The sequence below is a fragment of the Crotalus tigris genome, unplaced genomic scaffold, assembly GCF_016545835.1.
Source record: "Crotalus tigris isolate CLP2741 ecotype Arizona unplaced genomic scaffold, ASM1654583v1 scf7180000023829.5930981, whole genome shotgun sequence".
Classification (NCBI taxonomy): domain Eukaryota; kingdom Metazoa; phylum Chordata; class Lepidosauria; order Squamata; family Viperidae; genus Crotalus; species Crotalus tigris.
In genome coordinates, this window is record NW_024100213.1 from 5,049,741 (window position 1) to 5,071,030 (window position 21,290).

General features: G+C 38.3%; 1 protein-coding gene across 4 annotated transcripts in view; it reads right to left on the bottom strand.

The window, feature by feature from the left end:
• CNTNAP5 (contactin associated protein family member 5) overlaps positions 1-18,079 on the bottom strand; it is a 382,046-nt gene extending 363,967 nt beyond the window's left edge. For all 4 annotated transcript variants that reach the window (XR_005554022.1, XM_039321794.1, XM_039321793.1 and 1 more), the window contains exon 1: positions 15,726-18,079. Coding sequence is in view for 2 of the 4 variants with exons in the window: in XM_039321793.1 (XP_039177727.1) it covers positions 15,726-15,816 (91 nt within the window). In the remaining 2 variants the exon portion in view is untranslated. The remainder of the gene's footprint in view (positions 1-15,725) is intronic.
• Between the last annotated feature and the right edge of the window lie 3,211 nt (positions 18,080-21,290).

A 21,290-nucleotide genomic window follows, 5' to 3' on the forward strand; every position in this document is an offset into this window, starting at 1 on the left:
TATACAAATGATAACAATAGCACTTAGACTTATATACCGCTTCACAGTGATTTACAGTCCTCTCTAAGCAGTTTACAGAGTCAACATATTGCCCCCAACAATCTGGGTCCTCATTTTACTAACCTCGAAGGATGGAATACTGACTCAACCTTGAGTCAGTGAGAATCGAACTCTTGACAGTGAGAAGTGAGTTAGCCTGCAGTGCTGCATTCTAACCACTGCACCACCATGACTCCCTTGATGAGATAGAGATAAAAATAGAGAAGATATGATAGAGATATACAGTTTGTTACACTGGTTAAGGTACCCTGCTAGAAAGTGCGAGATGGTGAACTGTAGTCCCATATTAGTCATGAAGCCAGCTTGGGCCAATCACTCCCTCTCAGCACTATGAAGGAAGCAATGGTAAACTCTATTGAAATCTTGTCAACAAAACTGCAGGAATTAGTCCAGACAGTCACAAAGAAATATATGTATATTTCTATCCTGTTTCTATTGACAATACAATTGATGATGATGATTGATGATGATGATGATGATGATGATGAGACACATTAAATACAAAAATATGCGTCATAAAATATAGCAGTAGTAACTTTTCAGGACATCATAAACATTAAAAATTTTAGGGCTGGTCATATGTGCAAATAATATAATTTGATTATTGGAAGCAAAAAGACAATGACAATTCAATGAAGTGATTTTTTTTTTTTTTTGCTCAATTTCTACTGTTAGATATAACATCAAGTGACCTCTAGTTTGGGGGATGGCATCATTGTGTTCCCTAAATCATCTGGTAAATTGACTTCTTTTTGAGAGGCCTTTAGTTTTTATGCCCCCCCCCCAAAAAAAAACCCCAAAGAAATCTCCCTCAAGAGTAATCCCTTTTATACAATGTCTCAAAGGTCAAAACTGAAGGGGTCATTTATCATTCCACAAAGCAGTGTTAAGAAGGAAGATTTAATCATTCAATCTCAATCTCAAATTAGAGAGATGGAGAAGGCAGGTATCAGATCTGCTCCTAAGTCCCAAAAGATGATGCTGTTTAAATTGATAATTAGTAATTAATTTGCACTTGGAAGACTACTGGTAACCAGTGCAGTGCGACAGAGAAGAGTATTATATGGCAAACCATGGAATACCAGTAACTATCATTGCTACTTCATTCAAAAATGAATGGCAGCTGCAGCTGCCAAGTGGTCTTCAGGGGAAGCTCCATGTAGAGCACATTGGACTGTCCATTTATTCACAAGGTATCTGTAGGGCACCCTGGTCTAGAAATTGATGCAACTGGTGCACAAAATACATCTGTCCCTCCAGAAAAAATAACTGGAATGTACCTATAACAGCACTTAAATTTATGTTGGAAATATGTAAAACATGAAGTAAAATATGTCTGGTGGACTTAACTAAAAGCCAAAGAACTTTGGCTTCAAATACACACAATGATACTAAATAATAATAATAATATGGAAGTGCAACCAGAACTTGTCTTGGGACTAATGGAGAGGCAATTAGAAAAAAAGTTATGAAAGATTGTTTTTATAGATGATAACTGCTAGGAGATTATGTGCACAAAAATGGAAAGACTCTGTAATGCCCCAAACGGAGGAATGGCTGGTGAAGATGACAGAATTAGTAGAAATGGCAAAATTGATTTGTTTAATTAGAGAAAGGACTACATTTATTAGTGACTAGAAACTCCTTGGGGATTTTTTGCTGGGAAAAATAACTTGTGATTTATAATTTGATGATGGGAGAGGGCAGACTATGGAACAAAGGAAATTATGTTGTAATTTTAGACAGGGTGAACTATAAATGTACTTGCAACTGTTTTAAGAAGATTGGAAGCTGCTTCTTTTCCTTTCTTTTCTTTTTCTGTCTTTCCTATTCTCTATTTCTTTCTCTACATTTTTTTCACTTCTTATTACTTTTCAGTACTTTCCTTACTTTTTTCTTTCAAAATTTGTTTGGCTCTTATTCTTTTAAAAAGAAATTTTCTCTCTATCCCCGCCCCAGTATACACACACACACACATACACGCACTCACATACATTCACACACATGGTGCTTCCTGCTTCTATGAGCCTAGGAATCCCCTGTCCCCAAAACTGGCCACCAGTCCCAAACAGGGAAGTAAAATCCTACTGAATACTAAAGACTTCAGCTCTATAGACTGAAATATCCACAGCCACTATGATTTGCTAGGATGAGCTTAAATCTGCTCTTTCCCATGCATGAACCCGTAGCCTTGAAACACAAGACCTAAACACAGAATAGTATCATTTGGTCAGCCTGGGATTGAGTTAGCAATTGTGTATCATCAGTGTCCTAGTAATACTTGACCCCCACAATGAAAAAATGGCATCCTGTCAGGCTTGACCTCCCCCAAAACACCAAGCAGGATCAGTCACAGACAAATGAGAACTATTGCCACACTTCTAATTTTTGTAGGCCATCCAGAAATATATCAAGATCAATATTATCAAAAGAGAGATCCAAAAGAGACAGAACATCCAATCACTAGTATATTATAAGCCACCTAAAGTCACCTCCTGGCAATATAATAGCATATAATTTGAATTAATTAATGTATCAGTTCTGACAGAGAACATTAGCAAACATGGTCAAGCATTCTAGCCTGAAACCTGACTAAGAAGGTCCATGTAAGGTTGAAGGCTTGCAAAAATTGTCCAGAACAGTTGGGTCCAGCAAAGGGGATGTACCAACATTCATTCTCATTGAAGATTACTACTTAACTAGATGCTGTCTCCCAGATGGCCTTCAAAAGTGAAAGGTACATAGATCTAATAAACAGGATCCTTTTCACATGCTCAGTAGTTACAGAATCAAATTCATCCTAGGTAGCCACCCACAACCATGTTTCTAGCACCTTGACATGACTTGTACATTCAACTCTGAGTGAATCTAAGCTTCTTCTTGGATTTATCTTCTAGATACCCTACAAATGGTCCATTGACTCACCCTCATTTCCCACCTTCAGCAAGGAAGGATCATCTTGAAGGTGAGCATCTATCAGCAGATATGATAAGTAGAAAAATAACTATGTGTTTGCTGCTTGTATCACCATATTGTAATCCCTATTTCATAAGAGAGAGGAATATGGTGACTATATTATTCCTTTCCTTTTCTAGGTGGGAATAATAGGAAATAAGCAGATACCACTGGCATCATCACATAGTGATAGCATGCCTATCCTGACAAATCGTTTCACTTCCTATATGTATTATCTGATGGGAAAAGGAGAAACTGGCACTCTTTGCATATGATGAAGTGGCTACTCTGCATAAGATCATGGCCCCACCATTATTTTTTGTTTCAACTTAAAATCCATGATAAAGCTGCAATCTCCAACTTCACTGTAGGGTGATGTCTGTGGCTTGATTCTTCCTGGTTTGCTCTCAGGGAAGGAAGTGGCTTGATACTATTATAGAGTTTCAGTCTTCCTTGAAAAAGGCTGAAAAAGTCCCTCTGGGCCTCATTTAGGTCAACAAAGGCCTTTGCCAATGAGAATGGAAGCTGGGGGGGGGGGCTGTGTGTCCCCCCAGGCTTCTGTTTAGGGGGACACAGGCTTTTTGCAAAGATGGTAAAAAGCTTTGCAAATGGAAGGAAGGCTTCAATGCTTCAAGCCTTCACTCCATTTGCAAGGTCTTTTGCTGCAGATCTTATCCAGGTCTCCATTTGCAGAGAAAAAAAGTCTAAAGTACTGTGAGATCATGCAGGATCTTGCATGAACTTGTGGTATTTTAGGCCTCCGTTCTCTGCAAATGCACCGAAGGCCTGAAGCACCAAACCATGCCAAGCAACTGAAGATTCACTAGATCAGGGGTAGGCAACCTTGGCTCTTTTATGACCCGTGGACTTCAACTCCCAGAATTCCTGAGCCAGCATGGCTCAGCATGGAAACCTCTCCCTTTCCCTTCAGCGTGGCTGGCTCAGGAATTCTGGGAGTTGAAGTCCACAAGTCATAAAAGAGCCAAGGTTGCCTACCCTTGCACTAGATCTTCCGCAAGGTGGGTGCCTGTAGAAACCTGGCATGGGGGGGGAGGAATGGGCAGACTGAATGTTGCAGTGCTTTTGCGGTTGTTTGTAAGGGTGACCGACTGCCATGCTGCTGCAATATTCATAACCTTGGGACTCTGTCATAAGTACTTGGGGGGGGGGGGTTATGTCAAATGGTTGCTAAGTGAATTGTCATAACTTGAGGATTACAGCAGTGTTCTTGTTACAATATATGAGAGACTTGGGTTTTCAGGACTACTAAAAAAAAAATCCACTAAGTGCAATATCTAATTAAGCTAATTAGTGCTGAGAATAAAGGAATCCACCAATAAATGTAAGACAGGCTTGCATGTCTCTACCCACTGACCTTTGAAAACCAAGTATAAATGACTACAAGTACTACTATTACCCTTTTCTCCCCACCCCACTAGTAGAATGCAGATCAAAGTGTAGAAAAAAATGAACAAGGCTTCTAAATATTGCATTAGATTGGCTTTTTTAAAAAAAATGCCTAAATGGATTCTTAAGTTCACCTTCAATTTCCTTTCAAGTTTCTTTGGGAAGTATAGCTTTGAACTATACCCTAGCCATCATATTTAGAATTCTTATGATAGCATCTTTTGTTACTGGCTTAGAAATTATTAGTTCTTGTTTATATTTAAATGTCTCTTAAAATTAATGAAACTCTGTCCAGCATGGGGTTTTCTGCAGCAATTATTTCTTTTCCTTGCTATATGTGTAGATATGCTAGCAGGGTAAAATAAAATCTGCCAGAATGGTACCTGCAGTCCATTCTGTATGTGAGTGGTTTCATCCTTATTAAGGATAAAAGGTCAAAGGTAGATAGGACCAATTCCAATAAAGGTAGATAGGACCAATTCCGATAAAGCTGCAAGTGTTTTCTGGTGGTCAACTTATTGGCTAAAATAAGTTATTTTAATCTATTTTTAGCATTCAGAGGACCAAATGTGGAAAAAAAATTACTGTTTGGAATTTAGTAATATGTTTTACCTAGAAAACATAATCCTGATCTTTCCATGTTTTAAAAGTTGTAATAGGAAGGAGAAGGAGGAGGAGGAATTTATATTATAAATGTATATATCATATTATATTATACTCTGCTGACCAGATTCAGATATAAAGTTATCCTATAGCTGAGTATTACAGCTATGCTGTTCTAACTGTTGTGAGTAAAGACACTAGTTTATTTTAGCAAACAATATTTTTTAGATGAAAGCACTGTCCTCTGTGTGCAAGAAAACTATAATTAGTGCTAAGGGGAAAGCTTTGATTTCATTTTTGCATATATAACTAAAGAATAGAAAGGACATTGGCTTGGCAGAAACCCTAGGCTTGCGCAGGCTTGTTTCTATAACTCTAAACTATGATTTCCTATTAATGGCACCTCTGACTAATTCTGCATTAATTCCATTTGTATGCAAATGGTAGTATAATTCAAGGGGAAAAAATGTCTTTATCCCTCTGCTATGTTCTCAGGGACTACTGGCAAAAAGGAAGAGGATAGAAACACTATTTCTTCCCCAATGGATATTCCAGGGGATATGACATACCTGCAGCAAAGAAAATGGGTGGTCCTTCCTAAAGGTTGTTTCTTTTTTATACCACTGTATATAAAGGTGAAGGCTTGAAGGTGATGAGAGGCAGAAAAGGGGCTTAGCTGCTTCATTTATCCAAAGGTTGTGTTTATAATTTTCATATACATGAGCTTCTGTGGACAAAGGTCTTATGGAAAAATTCTAGGCATGGGATGAGGAGCCAATGAGAGCTGCCTGGAAAGGCCAAGAATATATCTAGCCACTAACGTGATCTCCCAATGACAACTATTGGGAGGCCTAAATATTTCCAAGTTTAGTAGGATTTTATTATTGACATGACTGAATATCCCACGTCCGATTTTGAGGATGCATAGAAGCAAGGATATAAATGCATATTTGCAGGGGATAAATGGTGAGAAGGAAGGAGAAGTTTTACTATCCATTTCAGAAGGTCATTCACTAGACTTACTAACAAACATGGAGTTAACCAAAACTGGGCAGTAGAGGGACAAGCCCACATCACAAAAGCAATATCTAACCCATTTCCTTCTTCCAACATAATCTTGTCAGCCAAACTCTTTTTAAATGAGCTCCAGGCTGCCTTCTCTCCCTTAGCTACAACAGGGAGGATCAAAGTTCCCCTTTGCCTTAAAAAATGTATTAAGAATTTTAAGAATATCTGTAGCTCAGGGTTGAACTTTGGAGTCCTTAATGCTCTCTGAGCTTGCTGTTTGCTTGCAGATAGTGGATAATGAAATGTCTGCAAGCAAACAACCAACTCAGAGAGCACCAAGGACTCCACAAGAATTATTAAATAAATAGTGATTTCAGCATTTGAAAACGCTGTTCAAACATTTGGAAAATAATTATCAGTACCAAAAATGTCACAAGAGCTTTGCTGCAAAAATAATGAGTGAGCCCTTATGGAAACAAATCAACCAAAAATCCTAAAATGACTTCAAGGAATCTTTTCACTTCTTATGTGGTGTGTGTGTTCTCTCCTCCTCTTATGTTTTGATATAGCAGTTTGTGGCCAGGGATGAGAGAAGAAGCCTAGTGAACATCTGTCTGTCAGGGCCATTCCATTATCATGCTCCTGAATTTGTGGCGGTTATTCTTTTTAAACTGCATAACAGCTTGGATAGTTAAAAAATAAAATATGGCATCCACTGTGTTCTCTTGGTTCTATGTGGCACTGTTGTCACCACTTAAAACTCAATCAATTCTACTGATCTGCAGAACAGATGGTAGAACTGGCCCATAAGAATCTGTGCAGAGCAATTAGAAAAGGCAAGGAAAGGATTAATACAAGTGAATTAATTATCAGTGACATCTATCCAGCACTGTACACAGGAGTCTGCCTGTTTCTCAGATGCATGTTGATTGCTTTGATGATACTCTCTTCTTCAAGGGCCAGGACCTCTGAGATTTGACTAGGAAAGCAGAGTTTAATTACATGGGGAGAAACCCCTGCTGGGATTACCTGTTTCAGACAAAGTGTTTAGAAAATGGTTCGTTTGCTTAAACTTAGAAGGCTTGTGACAAATTTGGCTCTGAATGAGTTTAATACAAAGGTTCTGTCTGGAATGGATCAGCAGACGCTGTAGTTAGAGACAGCAAGGCAGAATCAGGCAGAGATCCTCATTCATATCATGATGAACTTAACCCATGGTGGGGAATGAAGACTAACTGAGATTAATATTGTTATCTTTAGAGCTGTATCAAGATTACTTTGATAGAGGTATATAGCTGCATTTGCTCCGATTTATCTAAGCCATTGTTTGTTTTTTTATTGCTTGCTTTCAAACATTAGAGACACTGTTGGGAAACCTCATTTGGGAGTGTTTATGGGGAATGATTAAAAAAAAATCATACACATACAGATGATTTAAGAGGGGCAGGATGATGAGGGGTCCTCTCACATGAACCAATCAGGGAGACACAGTGGGTACAATCCAGAACACATTTGCACATGTTAAGTCTTACTCATTTCAATGAGTCCTTAGTATATTTGTCTGTACACCAGATAGTGGACATTATATCTGGGGGGGGAGGGGAAGAATAATCAGGGAGTTTTAGTGTTCATTAACCTACTTTTTCTCTATACTGTATAATTTATAGATGATAGACAGTGCTGGTTTCTCATATATGAGAAAATTGCTGACACAGAAGTAAATAAAATCAATAAACATTGTTTCACATATGTTCATCAGCAAACAATTTTTTGGGTTTTACAAAACACAGACAGAATCTGCTCATAATTTGATAAATGAGAACAACACAAAGAAAAGAAGTCATACCAAATCGTTTTATTTGATTCTTACATTTTTTGTAAGCCTCCCAGTGTCCCTGAGAGTGAATGGCCAGCCATATAAGTTATCTTAAATAAAATAAATAAACAAATAAACAAATTCCATTATGTCACTATTTTTTTTAACATTCCCAACTGTGAGTTTTGTCCAAAACCATGCTGTGTCCACAGGCACCTCCTCTAGACCCTTCCAGTTTTCCTTCCTCGGTTTAGTTATTTTATTTTATTTCATTTATTTTTTTCTTTCAGACAATAATGATGGAAACTGGCCATCTGTGAAGCAAAACTTTAGCCTTTGACACTATCATTATTTCCAAGTGTATGTGCACGTCCACATTTTGAGAAATTAAAAATGAAAAATAGATAACCTAGTGGTTAGTTTGTTTCTGTATAGATGTGCACATATCTAAAGACAAAGCTAAGGAGAGTAGTAGGAAGCATCTTCCAAGGAGATAAATAGATGCTTTATGACCAGTTACCATGATATCCTTCCTATGGTAACCATTTGCAAGGATATGCAAGGAATACTCCCAAATCTCTGCCCCACGAATCCAGTCATGTTGATCTAGGACAATATTTCAAGATGAGTTTGGAGGTTCACAACTGAACAAAGTATCCAAGAAACAGAGATATTTCTTCAAAGGAGACTGAAGGGTGAGCAAGCCCCATGATATTAACACTGATAATCAGGCAGGCTTGCCCATGAAAATAAATCTATAGAAATTTGGGACAAAATTATTTTTCACAGTAAGCTTACACAACAAATATATAGGGAAGTAAATTAGCAAATGGGACAGGCAGGAAATTCTAACTACACTGCCGTGCCAGGATTGTAATTACAACTTTGATGTTCTCCATAACTACTGTATATATTAATTCAAAGCATTGATAATCTCTGATCATGGATCGCCTACATTTTGTGTAGTTTAACCATTATATAGAAATATGTATGAGATAATTAAACTTCATTATAACCTCCTGTCCTGATTGCCCTTCAGTTTATGCCTCTGCTAAAGACATTTGGCTTGGATAACCACATAGTAGCTGCATCACACATATTTGAGAAGAGCAAAGTAGCTCTATATGGAAAATTCAGATACCTTGATCCATATTTTCCTATTACAATGCTAATAAGAGTGAAAAACTGGGATAGCACACATTCTTATAAGCCGCCGCATAGCTACCAGGATTAATTTTTCACTTTCCAGCAAATGGACGAGGTTTAAAGCTCACAGCATTTATTTCTAGTAGTCTCACTTTTTCTGCACGTTAAGGCAGTCTCAAAGTATTTGACCCTGGGAATATTCTGAATGAGTTGCTAAAGGTTTCCTCAGTTTTTGGAATTCACTTTTCCAAAAAAGTAGAACTCTGTGGAGTGGAACAAAATGACTCCATGCATCTACCTGTCTCATGAGGGGGAAAAGTGGAAAAATAAATCTTGTCATTTCTTCTAGGAATATCATTTTTTTTAATTCAGCAATATTATTATTTTTTAAATCCCATAGCTGAATATAAATATATATATAATATGAATATATATGTATTGACAAAACTGGATTTCTGTTTTTAAATAAAAATGTACACAAATATGAATGCTTATGTATGCATGCACAGAGAGATAAAAACTTTTCTAGATTTATTTTATACTGCCTTGTTTTTTGTTATTTTGTTATGATATCAAAATGCTTACTTACATTGTCCTTCTTTGTTACTACTTATTATTATAGACTCTCGTTCTGAGGATGACCTAGCAAACTCTGATGTATAATCTAAGAAACTGAAATATTTTTAAAAATATGAAAACAAAAAAAGTGGATTTTGTTTAGAATGTGGATACCACATAGCCTCATGGGGTAGTGTTAAATGTTATGTTTTACTGCAATAAGATGCTATTCTTTAAAAGTGGGAGGGTGGAATAAGAACATAGAGGACAGGGACTAACAGCAAACTAGCAGATGAGGGACAGAGAAGGGTAGCAAATATTGGGATCAATCACCTGCCAAACTCTATCGTTTTTCCTCTACCAAACCAGATTTTGATTTATCAAAATTGAAGAAATTTTGAACGGTCAGAATCCATTTAGATTTATACGACATAAACTTTGAGGGTTCCAAAACGAAACAAATGAAATCCAATTGTTTCTTTTGAACACTACTTCTGCATTTTAATATTGGTACAGGATTAAGTGCATTACCTGCAGTTTTGATTTGTTTTTTAAAAGGTTATCAGCCATATTATTTGCATAGATAACATTCAGAAGTGATATGTACTCTGTAACAAAATATTTCCTACTTAGGAAAGTTGCTGCTGTTATTTTGATACTGACAAATAGTCTGATGCCTTTTAAGATAATAAATGCATTGCCTCCTACTCTTAAAGTTATTTCAGAACCTGAAAGACCAATGCATAATAGGATTGCGATTAAGAAACATATTAAAGAGCATCACAAGAACTTCATTATTCCAGTTCAGGTGAAATAATCATTAGAACTTTAAAAGTAAATAGAAGCAATTATAACTGACAAGAACAGAAGTAGAGCAACTATGGAAAAAGAAAGCAAAGGTAGTGTCAATAGTGATAGGCACCTTGGGTGCAATCCCAAAACAACTGGAGCATCACTTGAACACCATCAGTGTTGACAAAATCACCATCAGTCAATTTCAGAAAAAAAGCTTTACTCAGAACACCTTACAACTTTTTTAAGATAATCAAACAACAACATCTGTATTTCCCATATCCTTGGGAAGGACTCAATAGGTGGAAAAAATGCCACATCCAGTATAAGCATCTGGCTGACTATGCGATGAACAACAATAATAATAAAAATCTGAGCTCTGGTCTGCTTATTATCCCTTCAGCTGCATTTTTCATAGCTGGTCTTTTAATACAGAGGTGCCCAAAAGGGACCAGTTATGCGGAGAGAGGTTTTTCTGCGGACCAGAGGGAGCGTGGTTTTGTGTGCTGTCTGCATCCCGCAGATGGGGCTTTGCTTGTTTGTGCGGACCAGTTGTTGGCATGCCGTGGTTGGGGACCCCTGGTTTAATACATCTACTTGAATCCTTTCATCAAATGAAAGTAAACATTTGCAAACCAAACCCTTTTCTCTATGCTCAGACAGTAACAAAATCCAGTAAGAAAGTGGGGCAGGGGGAAGGTTTTGTCTGTAGCAACTGGTCTCTCCTGATATTGGTACTGCAAACAATGTCCTTCTCCAAGTTTACTCCACCTTCAGACTGACTATAGTACAACAATACTTCAATAAAACAGGTCACAAAATTATTGCAGTATTCTTCACAAGTTATGGTAATCATTATAGGTTGGTTGTTTCCCCCCCCCTAAATTTCAAACTCAGTGTTTCTATATAATCTTGTTAAAAACATATTAACTGTTATATTGAAAAGACTGCCACTGTGTAGGTTGCTTCTACTGCATACATAGAGTAGGACAAAGTGAATTTAGTATCCTCCTATCACACAAAAAGGATGTTGGCTGAGTGAGCATCCAAGGACATATCAGGAGCATTGCCTCCAATCCTAGTATGCTGAAAATTTGAAATCAGAAATGAAAATTCTAGTTGCGTGATTCAGTCCATGTGCATCTGCCAACACATCACTTCTGTTGCTTTACAATTGCTCAGAGGTAGGTATTTTTTCTTCCCTTTGCAATTTATTTCAATTTATCCAGAGTAGCCAGAGATATAATAGATAACTGCAGGAATTAATAATGAATGCTTTATTTGGATGCATATATGCTACAAATTCCATCTTCCAAAATTACTAAAAAATAGTAAAAGAATTACTAAAAGAAATGTAAGAAAGCTTCTAGAAATCCCAAGGTTAAGCAGAAAGTTCTTCTTATAAGCAGACAAGTATACCACTATTAAAATCATACCCATTAGAAACATGATAAAATAGAAACACACACTAATGAATGCTATATCTATTTCCCAGCAATTAGAATCCTGGGGAGAAATCTCATTACTATTGTAGTAATCTAATATAGGGCTTTGATGGAGCAAGACTGAAATATTTCTGGAAATACATTAGGTAAAGTAATTTTTGTAACACTGTCTACTGACCTCCCGTGTAGCCTATTGTTGAAATTACTAAGAAAACAGCTCAGGAAATGTTATAATCGAGTTACAGTATATGCTGATCAAGCAGATAAACAAGCAGCAGAATCTCTTTTTAATGCAGTGTACCAAGAATCAAATAAATGAAAGATAGGATATAATCTAACACAAGAGATAGCTCTCTCTGTCACACACACAGAGACACCCACACACAGACATAATCAGATTATTCATTTCCAGTATAAACAGAGTTAAGCAAAGCGCTAAAGATAAGAAGTAAAAGTGTTGGAAGGAGGAAGTAAAAAAACACAAACACTCATTGTTTAAACCAACACCATTCATTATTCTTCCTCCCAAACTATCCTTACTTCTATAAAATGCAAACTGCTAATTCAAAGATTGATAGTTTGTTGTTCTTTACTTTAAATATAAGTCTTATTTTAAATGTGGTCAAGATTAGTTTATATAAAAATAGATGAGATCAAGAAAAATCTGCCCTAGAAAATACTGGGAACTCTATAAAGACTATTTCTTATTCAGATGGCACATTTTCCATAGAATCCTATGATCTGGATTGACATGGGGCTAATCTATTAAAGTCTTGAAAAGTACACCTTCGGTCAGAGGTTAGATCTAAGTGACCTTCCTCTGATCCCCTTCAGCACTCTGATTCTTCTTCTTTTCCGAAACTGCCAAGAGCTCAATTTCCGAACAACAGAGTTTGACTTTTATCATTTCAATTTATTTTCTGCTAAGCTAAACCAAGATTTTTCCCTTGTATTTCAACTGGCAACATATGCATATATGTACGACAGGTGAAAAGATAAACTGACTACCTAGCTAGGTTTTGGGAATGGATTATATTAACAATTGGTGGAGTTGTGTGAAAAGAACTGATTTTTCTCTTGGAAGTTTATGGGAGCCATTGAGATATTGAACACTCTGTTCAAAGTGAAGTTGAAGACATCACAAATCTGCAGAGCACAGAAGTCTAACTGCCGTTGAGGATTTGTATATGCAAAGTTAACTCATGGGTCATCAAGCTTGGTATCTGCCTTTGTGATATCATTTCAACAGTGTTATTTATTATAGCACTTCTGTGCAAGTTGGAAGAAAATGCCATTCAGGCTTGCTACCAAATAAGCATGCATGGAATCAGCCCTAAATTCATGCAGAAAGTCATTCCAAAATAGTATTTTGCATGCTTCCTGAAAATCACTTATAAAATGGAAGCATTGTAGTCCTTGTATAACTGTCTACTTCCTAATGAAACAATTACTAATGAATAGAATGAATTAAAATGTGATCTGGCATTTCAAAGAGCGAAAAGTATCCTTATCCACACAGAGAGATTATGATTTCAGTTTTAAATATTGACCAAGACCCGGTTGAAGCGAAAGAAGAAAAGTTTCATAAATAGCTGAAATACTGATTTTGCCTATCCCCCAAACCATTCAAAAGAGCGAAAAAATGTATGGAAAATAGCAATGGTGGCTGTTTTATGGAATAACTTTCCCAAATGCTTCTGGGGAAAAACATCCTGCTAAATTCATTGCTTAATGAACACATAAGAATTGTATAGTACAATAAAAGAATTGATCGTTATGCTTTACAAAGATAAAATCCCAAATATTTAGGGAGCAGTTTCGGTGTTCAGTGGAAATATTTACTGGTACAGGGAAATTAAGGTGTCACCCAAGAAATAGTAAAGCTCATTAACTCAGAGGTTTTTTTAAACCAATATTCAAATTAACTTTATTACAAACTGCATAATAGTAAGACTTGTTGGTTAAATCACTTCTCATTTAACATTCTAAAATGTTATTAAACCATATTATCCATTACTGCAAGTACAAAGAAGTTTTACTGCCTGCTTACTATTTTTATTCATTAAATCCAACCTGAAGGCACACCCACAAGAGAGTCATTCATGAAGCTTATTACATTCCTTTTTTCCCTATTTATTCAGAGTAGTCCATTGTTTCAACGGGGTAGATATCCGAAATACTGTATATTCTCTTACACCCCCTCCCCCCAATTTTAAGGAAGGGAATCAAAAAGGTAAGAGTGACCTCTAGTGTTCGAAAAGCTATTAGGACTCAAGAAACAACTCACTCCTTTCCATCAAGACATAAAGAAATTATTTTATTTGTTCCAAATATATATTTCCCTGTGCTTAATGGCATTCGGTGACTAAAATACAAGCAAGACACTGTTTAAAATGTGTCCTGTTCTTGAACTGGTCCAATTCTTGAACATTTGCCTTTATGTTCTAATCTGCATAAATTTGTGAACTGGATTAAAATCTTGCATGACTTCAGTGAACAATTATGTTCTCAGTCACTTCTGCTAAGCACTTTTATTGATACATGGCAATGCTTCTCCTGTGGTGTTATTTTGTCCATGTCATCTTCCAAAGAAACATATCAACAGTACGTTATTCTCCAATCCAGCCATTCTGAGGAATGAGAACCCATAAGCTCAATGGGACTTAACTTTCTGACTCAGCATACCGGAGACCATAGTTTAGAAGCACTCACTGCCCTTAGCTATGTTCAAGGATCAAGATGAGTGTGACTCCATTCCTGGATGGAAATAAATATCTGAAAAGGTATAGCCATATTCCTCTCGTTTATATTGGCAATCTATACCCACAGATGCTTTATCACAACAATTGACTAGTAATATCTAATGAAACCCATCAAATAGCAATAATGCAAGGAACAGTTCAGGTGAGGATGGGGGATTTTTTTTTTTTCAAGTGAAAATCAGAATAATCCAAGCCACGCATGACACATGGAAGCAGCAAGGAACCCATGAATGACTAGTAGTTTTAAATTTATACCATTGCTTTAAAAAAAAACTACATCAAACAATTCCTACATTCTTTAATAATCATGTGTGCTTCAAGTCTCAGTGTGGTGCTCCTTCAACACTTAGCCGTAGTTTAGTCCTCCTCAAACTGGCAGCCTCCAACTAGCTCCAAGCCAGTAAAACACTGACCATGCTGCCCAAGGAAGATAAGAGTTATAACCTAATATGTATGGAAGCCACCATGTTAGGGAAGGGTGTTGTGATTAACCTTGGCTTGAGGAAACCCATGAGGTTAGACCTGAAGCAGCAGTGCAGATACTGATCCTGTCTAAAAGAGAACAACCAGAATTACACAGGGCAACTGGAGGAGAGCAGAAGAGACACCGTGACTCCGCGATTACCAAAATAACAAAGGCTTTAATCCATTTGGAAAAGGAAGGGGAGGATGTTGAATTAGAAACCCTAAAGATAGCAAAAGGAGCCATCCTCCCTCTGCAAGGGAAGAGGTGACTGAAGGCATTTCCACGTTACCATCAGCAACACGGAAAACGAAGTCTTAAGGCAGGAATACAAATCGCCAGCAATTCATCCGAGGACCCAGGAGAAACCGCTTCCCTTCCGATCCGACTACGCGGCGGAGATTGTGGCACCGGGGGGTGGGGGGGTGGGAGCGCAAAAGGATGCTGAGATTTCCGCAACTTCGTGGTTTGTGTGTGCGTGTGCGTGTTTTTGAAGGGTGGAAACCCGGTCGGCACCTTCCTTCATTCTCCGGCACGAAAAGTGTGAAAAAGAGCGAGAGCCGATTGGCAGCGAAGGCTTCAGCTAACTTCACCCGGGACCCCAACCGCCGGATCTCTCGCCCCTTCCTCGGTTCCAGCCAAAAGCCTGGCCACCCAACCCATAACAGATCTCGCCGGCAAGCGCAGGGGAGAAAGTCTGGGATACTTACAGACGGAAGCTGCGAAGGCGAGACGCCAGCCGCTGAGCAGCAGCAGCAGCAGCCAAGTCACCGCGCCGAAGAGTTGGGCCCCGGGCTCCATTGCCCCGGGCTGTCCTTGCCTCCTTAATCTCCAATTTTAGACCGCGGCACCTCCCGTTTCCTTTCCCTGCCTTGGCTCATTTATTCCACCCGACATCCAGAGCCTCTTGGAAAGGCAGAGGCTAGGCGGCGAGAGAAAGGCGCCTCGCTCGCCGAAGCCTCCGCCGAGAGCTCCTAAGCGTCAAAGGGCCAGCCGGCCGGCTCGGAAATCCACCTCCCAGCAGCTGCTTTTGGAATTCAGAAAGAGCGGAGCCGGAGAACTCCTTATAGGCGCAAGGAGCCCTTCCCGCTTCCTCCGCCTCCTGCTCAGCCTCCTCCCCGCCTCCCCCTCCCGCGCCGGCGAGAGGGGAGGATCCTTTCTCAGCAGCGCTTGCAACCCAGCCGATCGGCTCCGGAGTTACCGGGGAAGTTGGCCGCTCGGAGCATCTCTTCCTGCGCTCTGGCTCTTTCCGATGAGCCCGCATAGGGGGAAAAGAGAGAGAGAGAGAGAGAGAGAGAGAGAGAGAGAGAGAGAGAGAGACTCTGGACCTCAAAGTGGGGAAAAGAAATGCCACCGTCCCCGCCTTGGAAAACCAAAGAAAGAAAGAAAGGGGACGCTCTGAGATCTTCCCGGACGGCAAGCTATAGGGAAAACTCGTCTGGAAAACCGAAACGAGGCAGAACAGAGCGATTGAGGCAGGGTTGGGGATGAGCGGGTGGCGCGGATGGAAGAAGAGCGCCGCGGCGGCGGCGTGAGCTTTTGGAGACAGATGCATCAACGGAGGAAGGGTGCGTGGCGCGGTTGTTCACGGTCTTCCTCGGGGTCCTCTGGAGAGGAAGAGGCAAGGGGAGAGGAGGGATGAAGGGGGACCCCCAAGGGAAGAAGGCTTCTCCAGGTGAGATCAACGCCCCTTCTCTGCAAACACCGGGGCCATGCAACGCCTACCCTTGCACGTGTGAAATGCACCCTAGCCAAACAATGGCATCTATACGGATCAGATCCTGGGTTGGAAACTGGGGCAGTCAGCAACAGCCCTACCTTTCCGTTCCTCAGACGGTTCGTTTGTTTGTCTCAGCTGCCCAAATTATCAAAGTGACGCTGTTTTGTAACGCGGGGGGGAGGGGGAGGAGAGGAAGTGTCAGCCTGAGATCTCCTCCTCTCTACCAATGGTGCAAAGTGAAGAATATTGTCTCTGCCTTGTTGCACTCATCAACTCTCCATCACTGCTACCGCACTGCTGCTGCTGTCTTTTCCAGAACCTTAAGCTTAATAATTCCCAGGACTTCGTTTGGTTGCTTTGCTTCAGCTCTTGCTCGCATCAATATAAGGCAGTATCAAAGGCAGATAAAAAATTGTATCAGTGATCCCAACTTTAATTCTCGGGGAGAGAATTGGTTTGGAGCATTAATGTCGTTGTGAGTAATTTTCTAGTCTCCAGCCATAATAAATATATTTATAGAGGGTGGTCAGAAATAATTAGAAGATTTTTAGATCTGTATGTCCACATCCTTAAGATGGTTCATTGAGAGTGAAATTTGCATGTTCAAAAATTGTGCATGGGAGTATGCATACAGGAGGGGCAAGAATCCTTTGAATTGTTTCTGAAAAAGAGCTTGGGGGATTAGTGCAGGCTGATTGGATTTGCTCTGTAAAAATCTGGGTGAACAAGAGATGGTAGCAAAGAGAATCAGAAAATTCTTTGCTGTCATCAATTGGTCAATTGGAGCTTCGCAACCCAGATCTGGTAGGTCTAGATTTGGAAATTTGGAGAATAAAAAAATGAATCAGGGAATGGAAATTTGAGTTTTCCAAAGGCAAGCTAAAGCTAAAATATTGGAGAGGAGGAATGGTAATCAGTTAGGAGTTAGGAGAACTGGGCTTTGGTTACATTCCTAATTTTTTCAATTGTATATAAAAGATAAAGGCTTTCATTTCAGCTCCAATATGACAATCCCAAGACAAATTGGAAGGGGAAAAAAAATCACACCAGATTACTGACATTTCAGTGTTCACTAAGTAATTTTTCTTTGTTCTATGCATAGCATTGTCCATGTATGTCTATACACACAAACACATGAACACACACACATGTATGCACACAAACACACAAAATGGCAGACAACCACTGCTGCCATCAGAAGGACTCTTACCAGTCTCCGTTTCAATAGAGCTGGTCCTCAATTTACAACAGTTCATTTAGTTACAGTGGTATTGAAAAAAGTGACTTATGACCGTTGCAGCATCCCCGTGGTCATGTGATCAAAACTCAGACGCTTGGAAAGTGGTTCATATTTATGATGGTTGCCGTGTCCCAGGATCATGTGTGATCCCCTTTTGCGACCTTCTGACAAGCAAACTCAATGGGGAAGCCAGATTCAATTAACAACCGAGTTGAACAATTGCAGCAATTCACTTAACACCTGTGCCAAGAAAGTTCGTAAAGTGGGGCAAAATTCACTTAGCAACCATCTCACATAACAACAGAAATTTTGGGTTCAATTGTAAGTCATAAGTCAAGGACTATAGTAAAAAAAAATTAATGGGGGAGACGCAAAGGGGGAAACAAATGTCAACAATCAGTGATCTTGTTCAATGCATGGGGGAAAGAATGACCTGCCCAAGAGGAAAAAAGCTAGAATAAGATTGAAAAAGTTTGGGGTTCTGATCTATATATGAGATCTAAAATAGAATATATCTAAATAGATAGAATATGTATTCTGAACACAAGACATTGTAAAGATTTGAGATAAAGAAAATTTTGGTCATGTAAAATCTAGAAATATGTTGAAATAAGAATATTATATTGTCATTAGATGGGTAAGATAGATGGTAGAAGTTATATATAAGGTGTGTATTTTAAATATTAGAATGTATGAGCAGTTGGGATAAAGGAATTGTGTTTAATTAAAAATTTGGAAAAATTAAATATTAAATGTAATCTGAATGTCTACAAATAATTAAGATTTGAATTTAAGATACTGTTATGAGTTGAGACAAAGGTTAAGTAAAACTTAAAAGTATAAGTACTAATTAAATTTGTATATGGGTTTGTGGTATAAATGTTGGTAGTTTATTTTTAATTTTTTTTTCTCTTTCTGGAAAGGAAGGAAGTGAAAGGAAGAAAAGAAAAAAAAAATTATTAGCTCCAAATGTGAGATAAGAGACTTAGAAATTGGGATCATTTAAAACCTGGAAATGATAAAGATTAAACGTCAAACTTGAATATCAATGGCAAATTAAAGTTAAGAGAAACTTACTAGGTTATTGTCTAAAATGTAGAATGTCAAATTAATTAATTAATTAATTAAGTATAGACTGAAGATTATTGATGAATATTAGAAAGGTATTTTTTGTTTGATTAATAGAATAAGAACTGTATTGGTTTGAACATGACAGTAGATATCATGGGGGAAAGAGAGGGAATTAGTTTGTTGTAATAATTTGAGATTTGTACTGATGATATTCAAATGTAATGGAATTACTGTGCTCAGCCGCCGTGCTACTTTTCAAATATGTAAATGTAATATTGTAAAATTAATAAAAAACTTGAAACAGAAAAAAAAGAATGACCTGCCCAGAGTCATTTCATTATGAGATGGGCACCAAATAAATTGAATAAATAAAACAAGAAGTGGATTTGCATAGACTGAAAATACACCACTCACCCCCCCCCCCATTTATCTAAGTTCACCTGAACGATGTACAGAAAACCCCCAAGATGTATAAAGCTACAAATACAGAGGAGTAATTTCCCCACTTAAATGCAAATAGATTTGGGCATATAGCCCAAGTGCATTCTAATTTGTGGTGTGGTGGCCTGCAAGGTTTGGTCTTCTCTCTCTCCAGCATGTATTAAAGCATAAGATAATAAACCAAAATTAAAATAAAAGATATCAGATTTGGAGCATTAGAGTTTCTTATGAATGACTGAGTTCTAGCTGCATATTTGAAATCTATAGACTCTCACTTCAGTGAACTGATAACTTTTCATCTCTTGCCTCCCTCCCTCCCCCTTCTCCCCCTTCTAGCATCCCTGCCAGATATTCTTAGAACAGTTTATTTTTCACAAAAAGCCAGTATTCCTCTGGCATCCTTTAGCAGCAGCTTAAAGTTCAGAGCTCATTTATTTTATATCCATCCTATTCCTGTATTTACTCAGAATCCATTCCATTCCATTCTACTAAGGAAACCTGGAATCCAGCAGGCATTATTAATTTTCCATCCATTGGGTAAGCATTCTGTGGGCACCAAGGCAGGGCATTCCTCAGTGGGTTTTTGGGGTGGAGGGGAAAATGTCAACCCCTAATACATTTTTCTCTTTAAAGATTCTGCATGTTTTGTCTTCCACTTAACCCATTAATGCTTCCTGCTTGTGTTGAGATAGGGCCATTTTGGCTGCCTAATCAATGCCGTATATCTCTTGAACATGAGAAATTGAAGAAACGATTGGATTCCAATTTTAAGACTGGAAAAGTAATTGAGTTAAAAGGTACAAAAAAGGTTTTGATTGGAGTCTGTATTATTATTCGTTCTCCTCCAAATACAGTTTGATCTGCTTAGTTGCTAGCTTTACAGTTGGGAGGAGGCACGAAGCTGAAAACACCAGCCTGAAGATGACGAATGGGACTTCGTCGAAACGTCGCCAAGACACTTCCAATTTTACGCGGGAGAAAACCCGAGCAACCAAAGACCTACATATATATATATATATATATATATATATATATATATATATATATATATATACATTGCTTACTGGTGTACACCGATTAGAGAGTGCTTGCACTTAAAGCGGTATATAAGTCTCGTAAATAAATAAATAAATAAAATCAAGTAAATCAACCACTTAAAACATAAATGATCGGGCTCAAATTATCCTACTTCAAACACATTATGTAGTTCCCTGAGCAAGGTGGAAGGAAAGAGAAAGATGGGGAAGTAGAATATCTCTGACCGGATATCGAAAGGTATCAGTGCAGAAATGAAATCTCATTCTTTTGAGTTTGCAAAACATAGTTTCAGATTTTCTACAGATTGCAGATCTGTTTTATATGCCAAGAAATAACTTGTGCCATCCCTTCCCCCTTGTCAGAAAATGTGATTTTCCGTGATTGGGCCAATAATATCCATTAAGGCTTGAGTCAAATCTCCTCATTTTCTTCTGACGAGAATCAGCTCGAAAGGTGCACTCATGAACGATGTTCAGTCTTCAAATTACACTAAGGTTAATAAATCCCTTGTATTAGCTAAAGAGATCTGACTGGAAAAATCTGTGCATGCAATAGCTAGGAATACAAAGTGCAGCAACATGGTTGCAACTTTAATTAGCTTTTTCCAGTCAGTTTATGTCAATTCATCCTCAAAATAAAAGCCCTTCTAGCAATTCAATATAATAAGATTTTCTGTAATGTGCACAGAAAGTTGGATCCAGAGATCCTTTTCCCAAGCAGTCTATTCCATTTTCAGGAAGAAGTGAATGCACAGATAGAGGTAGA